At 54.2% G+C, this 24,857-nt stretch overlaps 2 protein-coding genes across 2 annotated transcripts; one reads left to right on the plus strand and one right to left on the minus strand.

Moving 5' to 3' along the window:
• Positions 1 to 313: 313 nt before the first annotated feature.
• On the minus strand, positions 314 to 7,980 carry CCDC43 (coiled-coil domain containing 43). The gene is made up of 5 exons (XM_053965110.1): positions 7,735 to 7,980; positions 4,893 to 4,980; positions 2,518 to 2,653; positions 1,850 to 1,905; positions 314 to 547 (listed from the first exon to the last, which is right to left on the minus strand). The coding sequence occupies exons 1-5, from the start codon at positions 7,963 to 7,965 to the stop codon at positions 360 to 362; spliced, it is 699 nt and encodes a 232-aa protein (XP_053821085.1). The 5' UTR covers positions 7,966 to 7,980; the 3' UTR covers positions 314 to 359.
• A 225-nt stretch (positions 7,981 to 8,205) lies between these two features.
• Positions 8,206 to 21,659, plus strand: DBF4B (DBF4 zinc finger B). The gene is made up of 11 exons (XM_053965109.1): positions 8,206 to 8,390; positions 11,412 to 11,603; positions 12,966 to 13,016; positions 13,630 to 13,699; positions 14,513 to 14,583; positions 15,274 to 15,310; positions 17,206 to 17,248; positions 18,129 to 18,245; positions 18,414 to 18,540; positions 19,177 to 19,286; positions 19,796 to 21,659. Exons 1-11 carry the CDS (start codon positions 8,280 to 8,282, stop codon positions 21,165 to 21,167), a joined length of 2,301 nt encoding a protein of 766 aa, XP_053821084.1. The 5' UTR covers positions 8,206 to 8,279; the 3' UTR covers positions 21,168 to 21,659.
• The last annotated feature ends 3,198 nt before the right edge of the window (positions 21,660 to 24,857 follow it).

Genomic DNA, 24,857 nt, shown 5'->3' on the forward strand with positions numbered 1-24,857 from the left:
CAAGGCACAGCCAGTACAGGGGCAGCTCCTACACCATGCTCTGCTCCCAGGTGGTCAGAAGTAAAAATGGATCAATTTAACAACACGGACATAATCACTTCACCCTTCTTTGGTAGAGACACTGGCCACGAACACTGACTGGGGCACTGATACCACAAGCACAGGGCACACTGAGTCCAGGAGCTGCTCAGAGATTCTGTTCTGCTATGTAACAAAACAAAACAAAAAAAAGAAAAAAAAAAGGCACCACTTCCCAAGAACTGCTCCCAGCCACGTGCCTGGAATTCTTGCTGCTTTTTAAACACACACCATATTCAGAATTAATTTTATCCTTTGAGAGTCCATCTGGAAATCACCAGCTACCGCTTCCGCTCGCCTTTCTGTGTTCGTTTCTTCTCCTTCTCCTTCCGCTCCTGCTTGGCCAGCTTGTCCTTCTCCCGCTGCAGTTTATCCTGCTCTTTCTTCTTCTGGAACTCATCCCGCAGCAGCTCCCGCTCCAGCTTCCTGGCATTCAGGACATCCTCCACGTTGGTGTTTCGGAACAGTGCTGGGGCAGGCTAAGGGCTGACAACGCTCTAGCCGAGGTCACGTGAAAAGGTGCCTTGGCATATGGGAAGTTTGTTCTACCTCCCCCCTCACCTTCTGACTCCCTACTTCCTCACCAGGCAGGTAAGGAATTGGGAAATGAGGAATGCAGAAAGGAGAAGGAATCTCTGGTTGCTTTTCCAGAAAGAAAAGTCAGGTTGAAAAAACACCCACTCCTAGAGAAGGAAGTGTCTGGAGCACAAGTCTGATGAGGAGTGGCAGAGGGAGCTGGGGGGGCTCAGCCTGGAGAAAAGGAGGCTCAGGGGCGACCTTCTCGCTCTCCACAACTCCTGACGGGAGGGGACAGCCAGGTGGGTGTCGGGCTCTGCTCCCAGGGAACAGGGACAGGACAAGAGGTAACAGCCTCAAGTTATGCCAGGAGAGATTTAGGTTGGATATTGGAAAAACTGCTTCACAGAAAGGGTGGTCAGGCTTTGGCACCTGGGGACAGGGGTTAGTGGTGGCCTTGGCAGTGATGGGGGAATGGTTGGACTCAATCCCAGAGGGCTGTTCCAACCTTAGTGATTCTATGTTTTTCTCCTAGAAAAATTAGGTTGCCTACTGGTTCTTAAGACTGATGTGTAAAAATACATGTTAAACCTCCACAAACCTGAAAAGAAGCAAACACACAGGGCACAGCCTCGAGTGTGTTCACTGCAGCTCTGTGTGACATGCCTGAACACATACATACGTGTACATACATGGTGTGTATGTGCAGACAGACAGGTACACACATGTCCCTAATGTAGGAACAAGAATAACTTAGGTTTCATATTTAATTATGTGATAAAACCTGCTTCCCTCTTAAATTTGCCAGCTGGGAGCTCAAGGACGGTCCCAATTCTGAGACAGACACAGGCCCCTTGGTCCTGCCCACCCTGAGTGTTCAGCTGCACCACAGCCTGCCAAGCTTCATTCCTGACACGATTTCCCTCTCTGGACACCAGCTAACATTGAACTGATGTTCTGGGAGCATTGTCCTTATCAATAAGCATGTTCTATGAAGCTACAAAAAGGTGGAAGAGGAAAGAGGGGAAGAGGAAATGAATGGCAGGGTTGGTGTGAGTGCTGCACACAGAGTACATGGACTGTCACTGTCACTGTGAGCAAGGTCAGGGCACACAGAGAGGAAAAACAATCCCCAAGCTTAAAAGGTGGCCCTACAGAAACAGGGAGACTAGCAGAGGGAGAGAAGGAGAGGAAACTCACCATGGAGGCTGCCTGCCTGACAAGCAGCCTGAGTCACCAGGAATTCAAAGGATACATTTTTCTGATCCAATATTTACAGCTGTCGTCAATCCATCCTGTTCATCCCCACCAGTGAGAGAATTAAGGAAACACAGACATCAGTAATGATCTTGTGCCTCTCTACAGCTACACTTCACTCAAATAACAGTCTTATAAAGCCAGGAAGAAGCAGCTGGACTCTCACAGACCAGGTATGCACAGCTCCCACCCTCAGCTCCTGCTGCTCCAGGGCCAGATGCAGTTGCCTACAATTCACTCTGCTGGGCAGGGAAGAGCTCGTTCTTCAGCACCACGAAGAGTTAACTTCTAACCCTCCCACTCCACACACTCTCTGTAAAGGATTATTTCAGCAGATTTCTCCTGGGAAAGCAAGAGAGAAACTCAGCATCAGCTGCTGAGGGATGGGGGCATTCACTGCTCTCCTGCCACACACCTGGGCTGGGCAAAGCGCCACAGCCACGTGCTGGTGGGGACAAACATTCTCCCAGGAGCATCTGCTTGCATCACTCCACAAACAAGGAGCTTCCATGCTTTGTCCATGGCAGTTATTTTATCCAAAGAAGACTGCAAGGCTTCCCCAGCTCTCCCCAGCGGACCCTGCAGGGCTGGGAGGGCGCTGTTGTTCAAGGAGCTTTTGAGCAGGTGATGTCCCTCAGAGCCCCGAGCAGTGCAGGAAAAGGATATTCCTCCTCGTCGGTCACGTTGGCATACTGGGCCAGGAGCGCAGCCTTCCTCTGCTTCTCCTCCTGGGACACCTCCTTGGGCTTCACCACTATCCTGGCCTGCTTCTCCATCATGCTGGCAATGGCCTGGACCTCATCTGGCAGGAGAGGAGTGACAGTGTCAGCCCAGGCCACAGACACGGCCACCGAGCCCCTGGTGTCACTGCCTCCTCCCTCTGCAGCTCCACCCAGCCCGTGTCCTGCAGGGACATTGTCCTGGGGAAAAGCACCCACCCAAAGGGAGATGTCTCACCCAAAAACACCCCTGAGCTTCTCCCAAGGGCATTAGTGGTGCTGTCAAAGCCAGCTGCTTTGGGAAATTCCAGCTGGGACGGGGCTGGCTAGGGCCAGTATGGGGCTGACACCCTGAGGTGATAGGGCTTCTCTCTTGGAGGGGGAATTCCATGTGCTGCACCCAGCCACCATCAGACACTTGTTCCTGGAGCAGACACTGTTATTCCTGGAGTAAGGGAAGTTTCACAGTGAAACTGGGATCAGTCAAGGCTCTGGCTAATGAAAATCCATTTGACTCCAAACCACATTCTCTTCCACTTCAAAGCAGCTTAATAAGTTTATTTAAGTATGTACTTAACCCCATCAAAGAGAAATTCTGAAAACCTGAAGTGAGGGATCAGTTCCATGCTCTCCCTTTCTTTCAAACCAAGAGAGACCAACAGCTGATTTACCTTTTAACACTGAAATTCCACTGCCCATTTCCTAAAATGACATCTGGGTTTTTATGCCAGTTTTTTTTTTTAGTCTGTTAATCACTTATCCTCAGAACTCTGTTATTCTGAGTGGATCCACAGTTCAGTAGGGATTTATCCTTTTATGGAACCCCAGTGATAGAATTTCACCCTGGAATTCCATGAACCCAGACACACTGTGCTGCCTTTTTATAACAAGAAAAATCCCTGTGAGCACTGGCAGGAGCAGGAGGAGCCCAGCAGCAGTTCCAGCAATATCAGTCACTTGTCCTCAAGAGAAATTTATTTTATTTAATGCATGGAACAGCATTAACTTCTCCTTATCCCCAGCCAAAGGCAAGGTCAGACCAAGAGCAGACTTCCAGGATTTCTGGGGAAAGCCACTGAGCTGCTGAGTGGTGGAGCTACTGTGTCCATGCAGGGGGTGAGGCAGAGGGGATGCTGGTGCTGATGCAGTGACCAGGGACTTGCTGCCAGAGCCATTCCTGGGTGACACCGGGCACTGACAATGTGCTGTTTGCAACCAGAGGCAACAAGAAAATGCAAAGCAAACAAAAAGCAGGATTTAAACCAAAGGGATGTTCCATTGTCACGATCTCCTGTCAGGTCTGTGCCACTGCAATGTCACTGATCCGTGCTTGAACCACAAATCCTCCCAGCACACGGCTCCACTGCATCCAGAGCCCTGCACAGGGACCAGGACAAAGCTCCCCACACACGGACAAGGCCAGGTCTTGGCTCCCAGCTGAGGATAAGGGATGGATTCAGGGAGGGGACACAGGCACAGTGGGGCTGGGAAAGGAGCAGTGACAGTTTATCAGCAGCCTCACAGCGCTTCCTCAACAAGCATTCATGGAAAAAAAAAAGAGTTGTAAGGGAAAATGTTGGAAGAGGAAATACACACACGTGAGTGGGGTCAGCAGCAGCAGGGAGAGCTCAGCTCTCCACAGGGGCAATGCAGCTGCACAAACCAGCTGCTTTCCAGACTGCCATAGACAGAAGCAGCACAGGTTTCTATACCATAATAGCTGCAGTGCCAGCACTGAGCAGAGACAGCCCTGGATGTACTGGGAAAGGAGGTTTCTGAAAAAAAACACAGAATGGTTTGGGCTGGACCTTAATGACCATCTCATCAGAAAAAAAAATCCTATAGAAAAACACACACACACAAAAAAAAAACCCTGCACCAAAACCACACACATGGGGGGGGGGGGGGGGGAAACAAACAAAACAGAAACCAACCAAAAAAACCAAACCAAACCAAACAATAAAAAAAAAAAAAAACAACCACCACAAAAAAAACGATGCTAAACTAAAAAACAACAGAAGGCAAAAAACCCCCACAAACAAGGAAAAAAAAAAAATCACCAAAAACCACTTTTCCCCTGCAGGATGATGAACCCAAGGAGCAGCAAATGCTGGTGCAGCCCACAATGAAGCTGCTCATCCCCATGCCAGGTGAAAGAGTAACTGAGCAGCAATGGAGTGAGAGGCAGGTCAGAGCTGCAGCCATGGGGCAGCATTGGCTTAACTCCTACCAGGACAAACACAAAGTTCCCTTTGAGCTGAGGCCCTGCAGGTCACCCCACACTGAGAGCAGGGCACAGCACCCCAAGGCACAGCACTCTACCTTCTTTCTCCTCTTTGGAATCAACGACCTGGGAGTCAGACCACCTCTCCACAACCTCCCTGCACACATCGTTCAAGAGATCTTCTTCCTAGAAAGGGAAAAGAGACTCCTCAGACTTGGAACAGAGTTGGCTGCTTCAAACAAGCACCAGTCAGACAAGAAAAGAAGAGGCTACAAAGGATCTGCACGCCCAGCAGTGAGCTCAGAACAGCTTTTCACCCCAAATCTTCCTGTTAAACACACACAGGACTCTGGTTTCCCTGGGATGACACAAGCACACCACGTCTGGTCACTGTGCACATGGACAGCTCTGACACACGTGGGTTTCACAAGGGTGGCTGTGCAGGTGCCACGACCCTGCCCACACCCAGGAGGCCACTGGGGTCTTGGCTCCCAAAGCCTCCTGCCCTGCATCCTCTCTCTTCCTGAGCAAGGCCACAGGGAAGTGACTCAGTGACTCCACGCCAAGCTCACTAAAGAGAATAAATTACATGGGATAAATCATAAGTTGCTGCTGACAGACCATCACTTCCCACCTGCAGGGACATCCTGCTCCACCATGACCTGCCTGAACATTAAACACGACTTAGAAGTGGCAGTGGGACACATCCCCCTGCTCCTCCAGGGGCTGCAGGTGAATCTCTGCTCCAACGTGGATCTCCAGGGGCTGCAGGGGCACTGCTGCCTCACCATGGTCTCACCACAGAATCTCAGGGGAATCCCAGCCATGGTGCCTGGAGCAGCTCCTGACCCTGCAGAGCTGCTCCTCTCACAGCTTCTTGCTCCTCTCTCCAGCTGTGCTCCTGAAGGTGTTTTTTTCCCCTGCTTAAATTTGTTACCTAAAGGTGCTGGATGTCTTGGAACTGATTGGCATTTGCTCCATGGAACACAGGAGAGCCAAACGCCACTGATGGGGCTCACAGAGCTCAGGGGCCACCACCAAATATTTCCAAAAAACAAGAAATTATCTTGGTTTGGCATGCAGTAAATACAGAGAAAAATCAACCATGGAAAATACAAGGGAGGTGGATTCTGTCTGGTTTAAAGATAAGAACTGGACAGAAAGAGAACTCAATTTGAAGTTTCTTGATTAGGAATGGTAGAAAATCACTAGTGCAAGACATGATCAGGACTGAGGAACCATGGACATCAGAGCAGATGTCACCTGAGATGTCACATTATTTTAATTATGTTTGTGAAACACAAACAAGTGAACAAAAAATCCCTTGTAATTTGTGTATGGAACTAGAAGAGACTTAGCAAGAAAACCTCCAAATTCACCAAATAAAACACTGTTTCAAAAGTCAGTACAGAAATAAGCACAGAGTCTAAAAATAAAGAAACAAAAAAGACATTAAAAAAGAACAGACTACAAAGAGTAGTTACAAAGTCTGAGGGCTCAAGAGACAATTATGTTTTACAGGAATGGCAGAAAAATCAAAGTGAGTCAGAAACTGCAAACGAGGCTCAGCTCAGCTGTGGCTGTGGTGTGACTGGGGCAGGCCTGGACTGGAGGGACATGGGAACCCCAGAGCTGCTCAGTCCTGGCAGCAGCAGCACAGAAGGGAACTCAGCACTGAGCAGAAAAGGGGAAACAGCAGGAAACCAGAATGTCGGGAAAAAGGAATACCAGTGGCAGGGCCAGGCAGCACTGGTCAGCCAGGACACACTTCCCAGGCCTGGAGAGGGCCAGGCACAGTGACGGGGATGAAATGAGGTCTGGTAATTACAGGGAGGTTAATTAACCTCGACTACTGCAGAGCAGCACTTTGCAAAGACATCTGGCTCCATCCCTCAGGATGCACCGTTTGCTTCTCCGGCTCTTTTAGGCTCAAAGCTGCACTGCCGCAGCTGAACGAGCTCACTGCTGTGCCCCAGGGTGGGGAGGGGACAGGGCCGGCAGGGAAGGGTGCTCTGACTTTTAGGAAACCCTAAAAGTGGAATGGCACAGTCACTGTACAGAAGGAATGGTGTCATACCTGTGATAACAAAAAGCTGCTGTACCCACCCAGTCCCTCTGGGTTTTGTGCTCCCACACTGATATTTTGGGAAGAAATCAGCGACAGCCACTGAGCAGACAGTTCCCAACATCAGCACTACTCATGATTTAACATTTTACACTATGAAACATCCATTTATGAAAAATCTCGAGACACAGACACTGTAAAAATCATACAAGGAGGATTATCGAAGGGAAATCCCTCCCTGCACTCTCCTGGCTCCCAGGAATCTGACAGGAGCAGAGGCAAGCCCTGCCCTCCCACGGCTGTTCCTGTCCGTCCCAGCCCCAGCGGGATCTGATTCCTGACAGACAACGCGTGTGTGAGGCACGAGAGCACCGCCCCACACCCTCCTGCCGGAGGATTTACCATTAAAAGTCACCTCTCGACGCCCACCTGGCGCTGCCAGGCCGTCCAGCTCGCGGTGAGCCCTGAGCGCTGCAGCCAAACCAAGGGGATCCCTGTGCTCCCCACGAACAGCCCCTTCCACAGGGCTTCCAACAGCCCGAGCCTGGCACAAAACCCCTCCCCAGCCAACAACACCCCCAAACAAGCACCGAAAACCCCGCAAGAGTCGCGGGTGGGGGCAAAAAAAGCCCCTGGATGTGGGTGTGCTCCCAGTAAGGGGGGACCGCGCTCCGGGACGGGGCCGATGCGCCCGGGGCTGCGGGGAGCCGCCCGCCCGTCCTCCCCGCCGGAGCCACGGAGCCCGTGGAGGCCGCGGCCCCCCGGCGCCTGTGGGCTGCAGGGGAGCCCCGGCGGGAGCACGGCGCGTTCATCGGTGCGGGGCGGACGGCGAGACCGCGCTCGCCCGGGGCCGCGGAGGGACCCCCGCCCCTTACCAGGCAGGCGGCCAGGACGGCCCGCAGCGCCTCCAGCCGCTCCTCGTCGCTCTCCTCCTCCCGCAGCAGCCCCTCGATGTAGGCGCCGTACACGGCGCGGTCCAGCCCCAGCGCGTCCAGCCGCGCTGCGAGCCAGGCCGGGAACGGCGGCGGCTCCGGGACCAGGATGGGGCCCGGGATCGGGATCGCGATCGGGATCGGGACCGCGCCCGCCCCGCCGGGCGCCGCCATCTTGGGCCTTCAGAGGGAGGGGACGGCGGCCGCGGCGGGACAAACTTGTGGCGCCGGCGGGAGCGGAGGGAGTGGGGCCGGGGGTCGGTGCGGCCGTGCCCGGACGGGAGCGGCGGGGCCGGGCGGGCGGCCCGGTGTGCCCCGTGTGCGCCCTGCGCCACCCGCGCCCTTGGCACAGCTTCTCCTTCCTCCGGAGAGCGGTTTCGCGGGGAGCGGCGCGTCCCTGCGCGGCCGCCGTGCGGGGCGGGGCGGGCGGCGGAATTTAAACACGGACAAGCGGCGGGCGCCCGACGGCCCCGAGCCCGGGCAGGGCCATGGCCGGCACGGCCTCCCCTCGGCCCCTCCGCGGACAGTCCTTCTACCTGGACCTGCCGAGCGGCCGCAGCGCCCGGGACCTGGCGGAGGCCATCGGGCGGCTCGGTGGGGTGAGCGCGGGCCGGGGCCGTGAGGGGCTGCGGGTGACCCGGGACTGCGGGGTCCCCGGTAGTGGGGGCGGTCTAGGGGGGTGTCTTGGGGCGGCCTCGCTCCTTTTCTGACTGTGCTCATTTTTTAATGTTTCCTGAATTTCTCATTTTTCCGGTGGACCGGTTCCCTCCCGGCTCCCCCCGCAGCCGGAGTCCCGGGGGGCTGGTGGAGGTCGCTCCTCTCTCGGGGCTCCCTGCTCGGGACCAGCCTTTCCCTCCCAACATCCCGGGTGCTCCCGGCTGCCTGGTCCGGCCGCTGCTGGGAGGACTGGTGTGTTTATGTGTTCCATCTCTGGTTCCGTCCTGCCCTGTTGTCTGTGGAGCTGCTTGCCCGGTTGTTGCCCTTCTCCTTTATTTTTCTAAAACTTGTTATGTTCTCCTGGGGACAGAGCCTCTTTCGCTCCCAGCATTCCAGGTGCTCTTGGCTGTGCTGGTGACCACCAGTCAGTGCTGGTGACCACCGTGAGAGCAGCTCCCTGGCCATGGAGGTGCTTCCAGTGATGGTCACTCGGTCCTGGGACGCTTCCCAGGGCTGGGGACTGACTGCCGCTCCCAGGGCACCTGCCAGAGGTGATAACTGGTTGTGGGGTGATGGGTGCCCCATCACCCAGTGATAAATGGTTCCTGGCCAGGGGCGCGTTTTCCAGGTGCTTGTAACTGGTGCGTGGTTCCCCCTCATCGCTGACAACAGCCTGTGGCAGTTTAATCTTTTAGGGAGGTTGTGGGACTTCCAAATGGAATTCAACATAGGGTAAAGTAGGGAAATGCCATCCAAGGTTCTTACCCCGGAGCGGTGTGCTTTTATCACGGCTTTCCCAGAAAAGCCATCTGGACCCTTTTCCCTGGCAGGCTGTTATTTGGGTCAAGCCCTGTGGCATTCTTCATGGCCTCCAGGATTCTTTGCTGCTGATATTCCTCATCAGTTCCTTATCCTGTCCCAAAACCCTTCAAAAAGTAGCATCATCTCAGTCCCTCAAGCTGGAGCTGAGCATGGGGTTGTACCTGTTGTTCATCTTTCAGTCTCTTTATTGCTCTTGTGCAGTTTGGTTCTAGCAGTTGCTACTATTTGTTTTCAAGCCCTTTAATTTCTCTGAGGTGATCATCTCATGTAACCTCAAAATTTAAATCCTACAATGTACACACTATTGTTGCTGTTAGTAGTGAAGGAATGGGATTATTTTTGGGTTAAGAACGATTTATTGTTTCGATAAATATTGGTTTAAGAGGTCGTGAGATTTTAAAGGAGTAAGTTGTTGGTTATAGTTAAAGAGTAGTTATAAGTTTTCTGTTACAAGACAATATATTATTTTTTTAACTAATAGACAGATGTTACAAGGTTTATTTTGCTTTTTTAACTTATCTTTACTTAATTTTGTTGTACTATGGATACTTTTGTCTAGTGGGCTTCTGTTTTACATGTACACGTATGCTTTTATTATAACTTCTAAACTCTTAGCTTATTCTATACAACTACACCTCTACATTATAAACTTTTCACTATCTTATCAATATAGTTTCTCACTTACGGCATATTCTTACTTACAACTATAGCAACATAATTTTACTATTTTCTGTCTTATGTCTGTATATTGTGTTTTTATATTAATCTAAGCTTCTTCTAAGGCTGTAGATCAAATCCTTCAGTGTCTGTGGAAGTTTCTGTTTTTCTGATTCCCACACACACTGTGTAAGATCTTCTAGTTTTTGCTGATGCTGTATCCCTTCAGCCCTGAGCAGGTGTTGGCTGCACACACACTTGGGGAAGGTGACTTGCACTGTTTTCCCTTTCATGAATTGCACCTTTGTCCTGAACTTGCTGGTTTCTCTCTGCCCTCCCCCAGAGGTGCCACCCACTCTTGGGACATCTCTTTCCCAGCTGGGCATCCTCAAGTCTGAGAACCCTATGCTCCCAGCAGACAGCTACTCCTCTATGCAGCTGCTGTGTTACTTGGAAATAATTTTAGACTTTGACCATCCTTCTGGTTCCTATCACACAGCATCCTGGCCCTCCCTCTCTGAAATGAGCTCCTCTGGCAGTGGAGCTCTCATTCCTCTGTTTTCTGTGAAGATACTGACCTACACCACAGCCACTGTCTGTGAAGCAGCTCCTTGGCAGCAATATCTGAGCCCAGGTTCTGTGTGCAATTCAGGACACAGGTCAGGACATCCTGTGACCTTGGGCTTGCATGTGGCACCTAGAACTTGGCATGGGGCTCGTGACACTCTGGAGTGTCATTTGGATGGGGAGGTTGTGATTTTGTCTCTTCTGTGCTTGCAGCACAGCCTGCAGTGACCCTTGTGGCACTTCACACCCACTTCGTGGTTTGGGAATCTCCTCCTACAGGGATTCTGCAATGGAGCAGAACCAGCTTGTTCAGCAGCTGTGATTTTGGGCTGCCCAGATCTTTATCTTCCTGAGGGCTTCACACCTGGGCCCTGTGACTCTCTGCCTCCTGCACAGATTCTGAGAAGCCAAGACATTATTGGCTTACAATACCATTAGTGTCCCAACTTTTGGGTTTCCACCTCTTTCCTGTGCAAAGGTGTGTGTATGTTTCATCTCTCTGCTTCCCTCCTGCCCTGTTGTCTGTGGAGCTGTTTGCCCAGTTGTTTACTTTCTCTTTTATTTTTCTAAAACTGGTTATGCTCTCCTGAGGACAGAGCTCCTCCAGGCTGATCTGTGATGTCCAGGCCCTTTTCCTCAGATGTTGGTTTTTTTTTTTTTTTGAAAGCACTGTGTGAGGAGTAGGTGGTGGTGACAGTTGTGGATGTCTGGATCTGAATTTCTGGTGACTATTTGCAGTGAATCTCTGGGGCCTCACGGGATCTCCTGGTCAGTATGGAATGAAAGAAGGAATGTGATTGCTGCCAGCAGCCCCTGGCTGTGTGGGGGTTGAGCCAGGGCCAGCAGCTTTGTTTAGCAGGGCTCTGTCAGCTCGGGGTCAGACACTTGCAGAGCTGCTCTGTTCTGTCTCGCTGCAGGTGACCGAAAGCTTCCTCAGCAAAGAAGTCACCTGCGTGGTGTCCAGCAACAGAGAGGCCAAGCAGGGCCAGGCCAGGCCTCGGGAGGAGAAGCAGAGCAGCCCAGCTGCAGAAGGCACAAAATCCACGAGCTCAGTGCCTGCTGCCCCCAAAGGGACCCCAACCAGACCTCGCCAGAAGCCACCATACACTGTAAGAGCTACAAAGGTTTTGTCCAAGGAGTCTGTGGGGTAGAATCTGGGGCCAGTTTTGGAAGGTGGAGTTGTTCCTGCTCTAAGGAAATATTCTGTGTGGTTTTTTCCCTGCTCTAATCCTGTTTCCTTGGCTGTCCTTATTCATACTCTGGTTCTTTGTACAGAACCAGAGTTCTTTGTGTCTGCCATCATTGTCTACTCAAACGTGCATGTCACAGCTTTGGGCTGTAATCAAGGAAATCTGCTGGAAGGGCAGGGGATATGGAGGCCTTGGCTGCTTCCTGAGGGAACAGGCAGAGGTGTGGTGAGAAAAGCCAGAGAAATACAGACAGGGAAAACCATTGCAGACTCTGGGTACTCACAGTCACAGGGCAAAGCCCCTGTATCCTGGGAGGAGATCTGTGATAGCCTCCTGCAGGAAGGGGCTTCTCCTGGTCCCATTTGCCTGTTGGAGCTGGGCTTTCTGCTCGCAAATGCTTGTGGCCAAACTCCAACATCCCACCTTGAATGTGGTGTCTGCTGGAAGCTGTGACTGGGGAAAGGCAGCTGCCTCAGTCCAGGCCTGGGGAATCTGCCAGCTGGAGCTGAACCACTTGCAGTGGGAAACCTGAGCTGCAGAGGTTTCTCCCAGTTTTTGTCCCCTGTCCTGGCTCCCAGCACTGTCCCTTGCCTTACAAAGAGCTGAACCAATCTGCTGAGACTGTTGGATCAGTTCCCAGGATGTTCCTAACCCTGGCCAGCATGTTGAGATGCCTGGAGAACAGGAGGCTCAGGAGGACCTGATCTGTCTACAACTCCTTGATGGGAGGTTGTAGCAGCTGGGGCTTGGTCACTTCTCCCAGGTAACAAGTGACAGGACAAGAGAAAACCAGCCTCAAGTTGTGCTGGGCAGGTTTAGATTGGATGTTAGGGAAAATTCCTTCATGGAAAGGCTTGTCCAACCCTGGCACAGCTGCCCAGGGCAGTGGTGGAGTCCCCATCCCTGGAGGGATTGAAAACCTCTGTGGGTGTGGCACTTGGGACATGGGTCAGTGGTGACCTTGGCCGTGCTGGGGAGGGGTTGGACTTGATGACCTTACAGGGCTTTTCCAGCCTGAACAATTCCATGATGCAGCAGGCAGTTTCCAAGCTAAATTGCTGCTTCCTCTTGGCTCACTCTGGAGCCTTCATTTCCCTGCTGGTCAATAATTCCAAGCCTTGGCTGGTGCTGGTGGTGCAGTTGAGTGGTCCTCTCTGCAGTTTGCATTCTCTGAAAGGCACTCTCCACTGGCAGAGAGAGCCCAGCAGAGTGAGGGCATCCCCAGGGATCGTTGCTCTCCAGCTCTTTGCCATGACCTGTTCATGTCTCCTCTCTCCACAGGCACTGCTGAGCCGGGGGAAGGAGCTGCTGAACAAGGCCATGAAGAACCAGGTGAGCAGCCTTGGATGGGCTCTGCTGGGACTGGGTGTGCTCAGAGCTCTGCTGAGCAGAGCAGAACCAGTGCCAGCCTTCCTGCAGTGCCCCTGCCCTGCTGACAGAGCAGATCCTGGGGCTGGGGAAGGCACAGAGCAGTTGCTTGTGGCCTGTAGAACGTTGTGTGGTGCTCCTGGTCACTGCTGTTTCTGGAGCCATGTCATGCAGTGTTGTACTCTGAGGCCTGCCCCAGCCATTTGGGTGCTCAACACAAGAGAATTATTAACACAAGGCCTGTTGTTAGATGAATTTTTAGCCTAAGAAGAACTTAAGCAATGTAGCTGGGGCAAAAGGCTCCCCTGCAGTCCTTTCCCTGAGGTCACAAGTGGCCAGATAAATCTCAGTGCGCACTTAGAAGCTCATGCTGTAGCAGGGATGAAACATTTGCCCAAGATGCTGCTGTTAATTTGGGATGGATAAAGCATGAGCTTGATCCTTTACTGCTGTGCCCTGATTTTAATAACAGCCACGCTCTGCTCTGTCAGTTGGGCAGCAGGAAGGGCTCTGAGCTCAGTTTAGAGCTGCACGTGGCTGTGCTTTGAGCTGTGCTTTGCCAAACCTCTCTGTACAGGACACCTGCAGTGGCAGCAGCATCCTCGCCAACGCTCGCCTGTGGGGAGTCCAGATCCTGCATGTGGATGGTATCCTTCACTGTGGGGTGCAAGGAGGCTGCTGGTAATGAGGGATTTTGGAGACAGGTGGAGCAGAAGTGATGTAAGAAGAGTAGAACAGAAGGAAGAAATTGCAAGCAAATATCCTGGAATGATGCCATCCTGGCCGAGGCCGGGTCTGCCCTCAAACACCAGATTTGTGTGTACAGAATGTGCCACTGTCACATTTGCAACAGCAAACACGGGGTACATTGTCATGTACTGAAGGTGGAACACTAGGAAATGTCAGTATCTTGGTCAGTACATCAATTTGTTCCAAAAAGACTGTTTTTACTAATTAACCTGGAAGTACAATCACGATAAGGGCAGGACTTGGTCGGGTTTAATTAGGAAGTGCTGGTGTTTGAGGGCCTGTTCTGGAAGGCACCTCCTGTCCCCGTGATGGATGGGGAGAGGGTGATGGGAAAGGCAGATGGTGGAACTCTGATACTAATAATAGGTCTGGAGTAAAAGGTTCCTGAGTGTCTGATGACAGTGACATACAGCTGTGGCTGAGCCTGTCTGGATCATGTCCCTGGGCTCTGCTCTGTGTGCTGCAGGGCTCCTGCCAGTGTCTCCTTCCTGCAGAGCCCCAGCAGCCTCCAGCTCTGCTAGAGAGCAAATGGGGGGCTATCTCTCAAAGTGTTCTTTTGGCTTCATCTTGGACCATTCCCTGGGGGAGATGCTCTGCCAGGGGCTGCAGGCTCCAGCATTTCCCAGTGCCATGGGGGGTGCTCTGCAGTCTGAGGGGAACAGCTCCCTTCCCTGGCTGAGCTTTGGCTCTTTGACGTCTCACTTGCACAGAAATGTTGTCCTATGCCCAGCAGCTGCTGCGAGCCATCTCAGGAGCAAGGAAGCAGTGCCAGAAGACAGAGGTAACAACTTACCTGCAGCCAATTTCAGGAGTTCAGGGTTCCTGGGCAGCTCTGAACAGTTCTTGTAGCAGCTTCAGTGCCAGTGGGCCAGTCAGGGGGATGGTGGATCCAATCTGGTGTTTGTGTTAGTGATGAAGATGAAAAGATTCAAAGAATTTTTATAAAGTTGGGGATAAATCCAGGTGAGAATGAGGCAGCTGTTGCTAAGTATCAGCATTCATAGCACAGCTGATACTGACTTTGACCCTAAGGGTCATGGTTTAACCCCAGATGGCAACTCAGCCTCACACAGTCACCATCTGGCATCCCCCTGGGATGGGGAGAGAACTGGGAGAGACAAAGTGAGAAAGTTTATGAATTGAGATAAAGATGATTTAGTAGGGAAAGCAAAAACCACACACACAAGCAAAGTGAAGCAAGATGACAATGGCTGGTACACTGGCTCACCAAAGGATTGCTTAATGCATTGGAGAGGTCAGAGGGAAGGTGGGATGTAAGGACGGGGCATGGCAGCCTTTATGTTGTATTTCAACTAACCCTGGGTAACTTGGGAGACAGAATGAGGGGAGGTGCTCTAGGTGGTACAGGAGCTCTGAAGTGGTGGGTGAGGCTGCTGCTGCTGCTCTGGGGTCAGCAACAGCAGCTGTGCTTGGGCTGCTCCCATGCTGAATATGCCCCTTTTTTCTCTAGGTGAAATTCCCTGCCTCCAGATCCAAAATTCGCAAAGGTAGGCCTGGAAGTTGTGCTGCTGTTTATGCTCAGATGTGGAGCTGCTTGGAGAAGCCTCATTTAGAATTTGAAATACATCAAAACCTTTGGCAATCCCAAAATATGCCAACTCTTTAGGTAGTTCCCCTTGAATGGGTTCTGTTACTCCTTGTTGGAGTCTGGCTGCAGCCTCCCAGGACAGCTGAGGACCTTTGATTTCACAATGTTTAAAAATCCTAAAAACCCTTTCCTGCCAGCTCCCAGAATCCCAAGGCACCTGAGACAGTGCTGCTGCACATTGAATCCAGCAGCTTAAAGGAGGTTTTGAGGAATAATGCATCCTGCAGAGGCGAGCGTGTTCCTCCCAGCCCACTCACTTCTGTTGGGCTGAGATGTGCTGCTGAGACACCGATCTGGGGATGGCTCTTCCTCTTCCAGGGAGGAGGGAGGGGGAACAGCCAGGTTCTCATCTGCAATTAGACAAGAGCCAGTTGTGGTGCTGAAATTGGCACTGGTGACGTCAGCTGATCTGCGACTTGTTTGACTGCGTGCGTCAGTTTGGAGCAGACTCCAACCTGGATGGTGTGTGAGACACTTGGGAGTTATTTCCCAGTTTGGGGTGAGGGGAAGGTGCTGAAGAAAGGCGTGAGAAGCTGTTGGATGTGGCAGATTGTGCCTGCAAGCTCTGAGACTTGTGCTGGGCACAAGCCTCAGAGCCTGCCTGGGGTCTCGCAGTGCCATCGGAGCCGTTTGTCACTGCTGGGATCACACAGGACCCGTGCACCCATCTGAGCTGGATCTGGAGCCTGCACGTGGCCTCTCTCTCAGAAGTGCTGAGCATTTGGCAGTGTTTGCATGGAAAAAACTTGATCCATTACTGAAATAGCAGCTTCAGTGACGTAGCAGCACATTTGAGGCAAGCAGAGGGTGAGGCTGGTGAGGACAGGTGGGCTCAGCCTTTCTGGGGAAGGAGGGTGAAATATCTTTGGAAAAAATAGCATCGAGTGCTAGGATCACAAGAAAACAAAACTCCTCGCCCTTCAGGGGCCATGAGGGAGTCTTGGTTTCAGGGTCAGGCAGATGCCTTGTGGGAACACCTTGGTGTTTTTTGTTTCTTAGCCAGATCAGGACTCAGGTTTCCAAGGTGAGCGTAATGTGAGTGGAACATACCTGCAGGACAGGAGGGACCTTGGAACCTCCCCTCCCAGCCTGGCTCTGAAAACCTTTTCCCTCAATGCACTGCTGAGACTCTTTTGCTCTCTTCTTGCTCTCCAAAGGAAGCAAAGCTGCTCTTTGCCCTCCTTGGGAACTGAGCAGAGGCCAGATATTGCTCTCAAGTAGTGTCCTGGTGCCAGGCTTGGCTGGCAGCACCTTGGTTTGTCTCCAGCATCTCTTGCTGCTTTGACATCACCATCCTGGCCTGAGCCAGGGTGATGAGCCAGGTTCTGCACTTGAGGCAGGGTGAATGGAAGAAAAGGTGCTGGAAGTTGTTGCAGAGCTCTGAGCCAGTGCAGCAGCTGCTGCAGTTCCTGAGTTCCCTTCTCATACTCAGTGGCACACTGTGGGGGAGCTTGTGTGACAATTCTTGGGATTGGAGTCAGAAGGCTTGGGGTTAGGCCAGTGGCTGTATGGCTGAGGAGGCATTAAAGATGTGAGGGGATGGCTGAATACTCTTTCAAAGGTGGAAATGTCCCATGGTTGGGCTGCCTAGGGTTTGGTCACCCCACTGCACACTTGGGGCCAGGGGTGTTGAGGATCACCTGAAGAGCTGTTTCGTCTGTGCTTGGCCACCACTTGGCATTCACCAGTGCCAGAAGTTCGATGCACTCAGCTCTGGAGCCCAGTTCTGTTCGGGAATGAGTGACTAAGTAGGGGAATTTAGCCAGGAAAACTAACCAGGTTTCTCTCTGGCAGGAAAATTGAAGCCCCCTTTTCTGAAAGTTGAAGACCAGAGCAGGTAAATGAGACCTTTCTAAATACCCTACCCTAAAACCTGGGGGTCTCTCCTTCACTGGTTTCGTTCCCAGGGACTGTTCTGCCCATGAGGCAGAGCCTGGTTTCTGTGCATACCCTGTTCCACACTGGGAAGCTGACTCTCTCCTAGAGGGGAAGCAGGTGGAGTTTGGAGAAACAATCCAGGTGTCTTGTGTGTCAGGGAGAAAAAAGGTGTTAAACAAGACTTGACAGCAGTTTCCTTCCTTGCTCGGATTCCGTGTGTGATCTCAGCAGGTCACTTAATCCACCCAAGCCCTCGGCAGTGAGGAGTGAGATTGAAGCCCGGGAGGTCAGGGCCTGTAACTTGAGGACAGCCTTGGGCACAGGGGACCTGATCCCTGTGGTGTTTCTGAGGAGTCTGTAACTCTACCAGCATCCACGAGGCCAATTAATTATTCCAAAGGCAACATTTAAGGCATCTCAATTAAGAGTCAAATATTGGGGTTCACATGCTGCATGCAATGAAGTGTGAGGGGAGGGATGTGGCCTGGGAATCAAAACCCTCCTGTGCAGTGGGATAGCTGGAACTACTGCACCACTCTGCCCTGCGGCAAAAGGTGGAATTTGGGCTGAGCAGGCAAACTCGCCTTCTGTCCAAAACATGCTCCATTGGGGCTGTTACTGGGAACTGGGTTTAACACTTTAAATGTGTTAAATGGAATGAGAATTTCATTCTCATTTGAAGTCAGAAATGGGAACTCTGGCACAGCCACAGGAGAGCACTGGGCAGCATCTCATCATAACTGAGGTGGCACCTTGAGCCCCTCCAGGCTAGAGGAGGGACAGCTCTGAAGCCTTGCCAGCACTGCCATGAGTCTGATGTCCTGATCTGCTGTTTCCAGGCAATTCCAGCCCTTGCATCACCAGTTCCAAAGCTTTCCTGACCTCAACTTCCTGGCACCCAAAAGCTCCAGCCCATTTGAACCTCTGAAAAGCCTCTCCAATTTCTGCCAAACCAGGTAGGCTGCAGCTCCTTCTGTGCAAGTGTTTAACCCTGCTCCTGCTCACTGCTGGGTCCTGGGCTCTGGGAACCACCTGCCTTTGGACGTGGGCACAAGGAGCCCTGTGCTGGTCCTGCTGGTGCTGCAGGCAGCTCAGGCAGGGTGACCCCGTGCTGTCCCTTGCAGGGGTGCTGAAGGCTGTGCCCTGCACAGCGCCGAGGGAAAGAGCCCCCGCTCCACACACGTCACCGTGCCCAGGAAAAGGAGGGGGTTTTGTGAGTGCTGCCAAGAGACCTTTGAAGAGCTGCAGAAGGTAAAGGTTCCCCTGGGACCTGGTTCCTTGCAAGAGTTGTGGGGGGCACTCAGAGGCTTTGTTGATCATGTCATGCCTGTTAGCACTATGAGCTCCTTTGGGAGGAATTGCTGCATCCAGCAGGATCTGCCTCTGAGATGGGAACGTGGTATATCTGTGTGCCCAGACCAGCAGGTCAGAGCACAGGGGGTTTGAGGGTTGGAGCACAGCATGCTCCTCTCTTGGGGTGCAAGAGCCTCAAGGATCATCCTATTGCATGATCCATAAGGTGAAGAGGCTGTTCCATGGCAGCCATGGGGCACAGGCAGATTGAAAAGGTGGGAGGAGGTTTTTTATCTCCTGGAAGGTGCCAAGCATGGGGGCTTTCAGAGCCCAGCTGTTAGTGCCAGACAGTGGTGGTGGAGTCTATTTCCTGCTGCTGGGGAGGCTGTGGGCTGCTCTTGGATCCAGACACAGCCTCCTCATCAGCAAGAGCGGGGAACAGGACACTCTGTGTGTTCCCAAACCTGGCAGACATTGGCTCTGTCCCTTTGCCCTCTGGTCTGTTAGGCTGTGGGAAATACCTGATACTGCAAATTCCCCTCCTGGCAAAGCTTTGAGTGTTGTTAAAGGGCCTCTGCCACCTCCACCTTCCAGCATCTCCAGAGCCCCCAGCACCAGAGGTTTGCCCGGGACAGGTTCCAGTACATCCCTGTGGATCGTGTCATCTCCCAGCTCACCAACAGCTTTGTGGAGTGGTCGGCCAAGTAAGTCTGGGGATCTGGGAACTCCTGGAGCCCAAAGGCAGCAGGGTGCTGCATGGCTCATCCATGGAATGGGGTCCCTGTGCCTGGGAGTCAGAGGCTGAAGCAGGACCAACTTGGCACCTGCTGGGCAAAGCTTAGACAAACCATGGGAGATGTTCCTGCATTTCCATGGGGTTCTCCTTCAGGGAACTCCCCATGGACTCCCATGTACCTCCTAAACTAGAAAGGGCAGCTGAGCATAGCTCTTCTGTCCCTGTATCTGACTCAAACCCTGCTGCTCTGTAGCCTGTAGCCCCCCCCCATGCCTGGGCACTGGGATTGAGGAGGCTGAGATCCCTTGTGCTGCCGATCTCTGCCAGCAGCAGAGTCATTCTGAGCCTCACCAGGCTAAAAGTGCTTCCCTGCTCCTGAGCAAGGGCTGCAGACACCCTGCCCTGCAGGAGAGGCCTTGTCTCCCTGGGGGGAGTGCTGCTGGGGCTGCATGAGCATTAACTGATGGTTCCTCTCAGGGTGCCCTGGTCCTGCCTGGCAGATGAACATGTAGTGCCTCAAGCACGCAGCACTGGAGGAATCAAGCTGCTGCCAGCAGAGCTGGGAAAGGAAGGGGAGCAGCCTGAGCAGAGTGCTGTGGAACTGGTAATGGATACAGAGCTGGATCATGGCCTGAAAAGCCAGGGACATTCCCCCTGCCTGCCCAGAGACAGGATCAGAGATCCCAGAGGAGGAGGGGGCTTGTCAAAGCACAGCTCCCTGTGGCTGCCAAGGGGAGCAGGGCTCAGCAGAGGGGTCTGTGGTACCATGGAGGAGGCTGGGCTGGGGGCTTCAGGTTTAGGCTTGGCTCCTGAGCTGGGCTGGGAGCCTCGTGCAGCACACACTCCTGTCAGAGGGGCAATGGCTTCTTTATCTGAATCTCTTACACAGCCTGGGTCTGTCAGCCACTCTCCCCAAGCACAGCCTGCCTCCAGGAAGCGCCAGCTGTGCTCCAGACAGAGCTCCCAGGTGGGAAAGAGGCCCAGGCTGGAGCTGGGTTTTGGCCTCTCCCCTCTGGGTGAGCAGATGGAGCCGGTGAGTGGTGGGATGGGAGCACAGGGTGCAGGGCAGGTGTCTGAGCCAGCCCTGCCTGCTGTGGTGGGGGCTGGCAGCCTGCCCCTGGGTACAGAGCTCTCCAGCAGACCTCACAGTTCCCTTGCTTTGGATCTGTGCCTGTGTGAGAGCCCTGGGGACCCTGTATGCCAGCCAGGAGCCCCGGGAGCTGTGGCTGCAGGTTTGGATCCTGGGGAGGCAGCTGTAGCCAGCACTGCCAGCGAGTGTGGCTGGAGCAGGGAGAGATCCCAAGGGAGGCAGTGCGGAGGGGACAGTGACAACGCACCCAGGAATGGGAACAGGCCTGCTCTGGAGAGCACAGCAAGCAGGACCAGCTGCCCTGCTGGCTGCCTGCCCTCTCCCACATTGCCTGTGGCTGCAGCCAGATGTTGCTGCTCACTCCGTGTCAGGGCAGCAGAAGAAGCAGCCCCTGGAGCTCCCAACATGCCCAGGCAGGGCACGGAGCGGGTGCAGAGCCCCAGCCTCCTCCCGCCTGCTCCCCAGAGCCCAGAGGCTGCTCACAGCCTCGGCAGGAGCTCCTCGGAGTCAGACTGGGATGTGCAGCTGCTCCCCAGCCTCTCAGGTGTCCAGGGCTGCAGGATCCCAGCTGTGGACAGGGACTTGCTCCAGCAGACACACGTCCGTGTGAAGGACAGCGGGTACGAGTCTCAGCTCTGCTCTGTGCTGAAGGAGTCGGAGCTGGCCTGGGCAAGCCGAGAGGACAAGAACTGCAGGAACTGCTGCACAGAGACCAGAGGAGCCTCTTTCCCCATACCTGGGACATTGTTTGGCAGCTAAAACATCTCCAGGCTGCTCTCTGGAGCCTCGGTGGGAGCTGAGAAGTGGTTGGGGCGGGATTTACCAAGGCACCCTCTGTGCCAGGACCAGGAGGCACATCCCAGAGTGAGGACAGCACTGGCAGCCTGGGCAGCTCTCCTGGTGGGAACTGATGGGGATGCAGTGGCTTCCCTGTCCTTCCCTCCTCTCTGCTGGCCATGTTTGGAGCCAGCAGCTTCCTCTGAGTCCTCACAGACACTGACACAGTGGTGCCTCTGGAAGTCTCTCTTCAATGGCAATGTGCTCTTCGCCCTTCTAGAGGGAGAGCAGAGCCTGTTCCTCCTCTCACATGGTCCCCAGAGCTGCAAAGACTTAGGACAAGAGGGTCATGGGGATAAGATTTGTGCTCTTCATGTGGTCTGGGGGTTGTCTTTGCATATTTTCAGGTGGTTTCAACTTGTCTGAGGTTTTTTTACAAACTTTTGAACTTTGAAATAAAATGGAGGGATGAGATTCTGCTCTGCCTTACTGTGGATGGAATGTGTCTGGGGGCAGGAGCAGAGCAGTAGGGGTTGGGTGGAGGAAGCTTTGTTGGAAGGGGTCTGTGGGCAATGGGCACTATGATCACGGGGGCACAGGGGTTTGTCCAGCCCCAGAACATCACCCCAAACGTGGTTTGCCAGAGGAGTGTGGCCAGCAGGCACTGGGAAGCTGTTGTACCCAGTGCAGAGGTGGTGCCCAGCAAGGAGGGGTGTGGAGAAACTGGAGAGCCTGTTCACCTCTCCTGGGTGTGGGGCCAAGGGATGGAGGTCAGGGACAGACTGGGCTGGCTAAGAGGATGTTCTGGAGTGTCTAAAAGCAGCTTGTGGCTTCTTGAAGGGCAGTTCCAAGCAGAGTGGAGCCAGCCCTTCTGTGGTGCCAGGTGTCAAGCTGCTTCCAGGTGCAGGTTGGAAAAAGGAAAGGCTCAGGGCCCAGGAGGGTGGGATAGCCCTGGGCCAGGCACCCAGAGGAGTGGAGTCTGTCTGTCCTTGGAGATGTTCAGTCCTTGAGTGAAGGACAGCACTCCCTCCTTTACTCCAGACTCAAAGGGAAGGCTTGAAGTGGGATTGTGTAGTGAGAGCAGGGACTTAGGACACACGAGGCTTCAGAGGTTCCTCCTGAGCTAAATCCTTCTCCAGTGCAACAGCCAAACTCCAGTTCTTTACCTGCTGCAGCCCCTGTAATGAAGGGCTGATCAAAACTGTGGCAGGAGCTGAACCCCACTGGGCTCGGGGTTCTGCCATGGAGATGTCCCTGCAGCCACAGGCTGGCCCAGCAGGAAGGTGATCCCTGGGAGAGGGGCTTGGAGCACTGGCCTGGTGTGCTCAGCCTCCTGGAGGGAGTGCCCAGCTCTGTGCCCCTCAGACAGCAGAGAGTGCCCTGGGGACAGAGGAATGGCCCCTCCAGGCCCTTGGCCTGTGTGACCAGGGCTCCAAGTGACCCCTCTGGAGACTGGGATACCTCATGGTATTGAGCTGACCTGGGAGATCAGCAGTTGTCTTTCACCAAGCCTGACCCTTCCAGGGAGGGGAGAGGGACCCCCAAGTGCCATCTGCCCCCTCCTCATGCTGACCAGTGACTTACAGCATGGAGTCCCTGCTCTGGGGGAGTGAAGCAGTTGCTTCATGGCCCCTTGGGTACCCTCTAGGCCTTGGATCAGGTGTTCAGGCTGGAGATACAGAATCTTGGAATGGTTTGGGTTGGAGGGGACTTTAAGATCATCCAGTTCCAACCCCCTGCCTGGGGCAGGGACACCTCCTAGAACAGCTGTTCCCTGGTACTGGGTGTAGATCCAGCCTGGCTGAGCACCTCTTTGTCCCTGTGGTGCTGAGGAGCACCAGAAGGGCCCTGGGAGGGACTGTCCCCCTCGGGCTGGCAGCCTCAGAGCTCCTGAGGAGCCAAGCAGGTGCTGGATCATCTCTGATGCTGCAGTTCCTCCCCTCGCTGTGTGGAGGAAGAGGAAGGTCCAAGGGCAGCAGGTCCCAGTTTGGAAGCCCTGCCTGCCCCATGCTGATCTGCCTGGAAAGGACCATTTGGCAGCCAGGAACCCCAAGTGTGGCTGAGGAGCTGCTTCCTGGAGCCTGTTCCTGTGTAGCCCCCAGAGCCCCCGTGGGAGATGTCCCTGTGTGTGAGTGCCAACCCCCAGCTCACGGCCTGGGTGGGGCTCAAGGCCCCCAGTCTAAGTGTGACCCTCAACTCATCCTCTGCTCAAACCAGGCTGAGATGCTGCTGCCTCTCAGCTTTCGGTTCCTCTGCCAGCACTGGGGGTAACGGGCTGAGCTGCAGAGGAACTTGTTGGAGCCGTAACAAAAAAAATGGGCCAAAAAGGTCCAAAAAATTGTCCTGGAGGAGGGTGAGGGATGTGAACTGGGAGTTAAGGGCCCCTAGCTTGCTCTTTTGGGGGGCCCCAGGGCTTTCCCAGGGCAGCTGACCTCTGGGATGAGCTGGGGCCGCTGAAGCACCTGCATCCTCCGCTCTCTGGAGCACTTGGTGACTCAGCTGAGCCCCTGTGCCCCAGTCAGACACAGGCAGAGGTTGCCCATCATCTCCACGAGGAGCCTGAGCACCTGCCCAAGGCTGGCCCTGGGCACCCCCAGCAGGAAGAGCTGGGGCTGGTGGTCTCCAGGTCTGTGTCACCCTCATTCCCCCCCTCTGTGATGGCTGGTGCATCCATCACCTGAGGCTGGAGCCTCTGTGCCCTCCAGGACAGCCCCTCCTGGGGGTGCCTGTGGCTGTGCTGCCTCCCCACATGAGCTGTGTCACCCTCCATGCTGCTGTCCCACGCTCCCACTGCGACAAACAGGAATTTACTGGGGCTTGTATCCCTAAAATTGTTCCATTACCACCAGGAGGGAACACAGCCTTCCCCCAAAATCGGAGCAGAAACTCCTGTTTCTGGTGCTTCCTGAGGGTGGGGACCCCACAGAATCCTTGGGTGACATCACCCAGCCACTGGGGATGCTCCAGAACCGCCCCATGTTCCCAGTGCTGTGGGCACCAGCACGCCCTGGTTCCAGCACCATCCCCTTGGCACAGCCGGGCTGCCACAGCCAGCACCAGCCCTGGCACCAGTCAGGGGCTTAGCTCCAGCTGGGAGGGTGGTGCTGCTTGGGGGCTTCGGTCCCAGCTGGGGGGCTCTGATAATGGTGTGGGTCCTGGTACTGGCTGGAAGCACCAGGACAATCCACAGGGGCTCTGGGAATGGCTGGGAACCAGCTGGGGACTGGGGACTGGTCAGGGACTGGGTACCAGCTGAGGGGAACACGGTGCAGGCTGGGGGCCTCCAATCCCCGCTGGAGACCCTGCACTGGCTGGGGAGCCTGGTACTGGTGTTGGGAGGGTTTGGGACTGGCTGGAGGGGCTGGTACTGGTGTGGGGGTCCTGCACTGCCTGGGGGGCAGCAGTGGCTGAGGGGGGTTTGATTCTGTCCCGAAGCTCCAGACCTCGGCAGGTCCAGGATTGACTGGGGAGTTCTCCTATGGGTGTTCGTGTCCTGGTGTCCTGTCCCGGGTGGCTGTGGGGGGACACAGTCTGACCTAGCTGGGAGGGGTCTGGCACTGGCGGCTCCACTCCGGTCCCTGCTGGTGCGGGGTGCCCAGCGCCGGCCCGGGGCTCCGGTACCATTCCGGGGGTGATGGGACCGGGAGCTCCGGTACCGGCTGGGGGTGCTGC

Source organism: Vidua chalybeata, chromosome 26 (assembly GCF_026979565.1).
Source record: "Vidua chalybeata isolate OUT-0048 chromosome 26, bVidCha1 merged haplotype, whole genome shotgun sequence".
Classification (NCBI taxonomy): domain Eukaryota; kingdom Metazoa; phylum Chordata; class Aves; order Passeriformes; family Viduidae; genus Vidua; species Vidua chalybeata.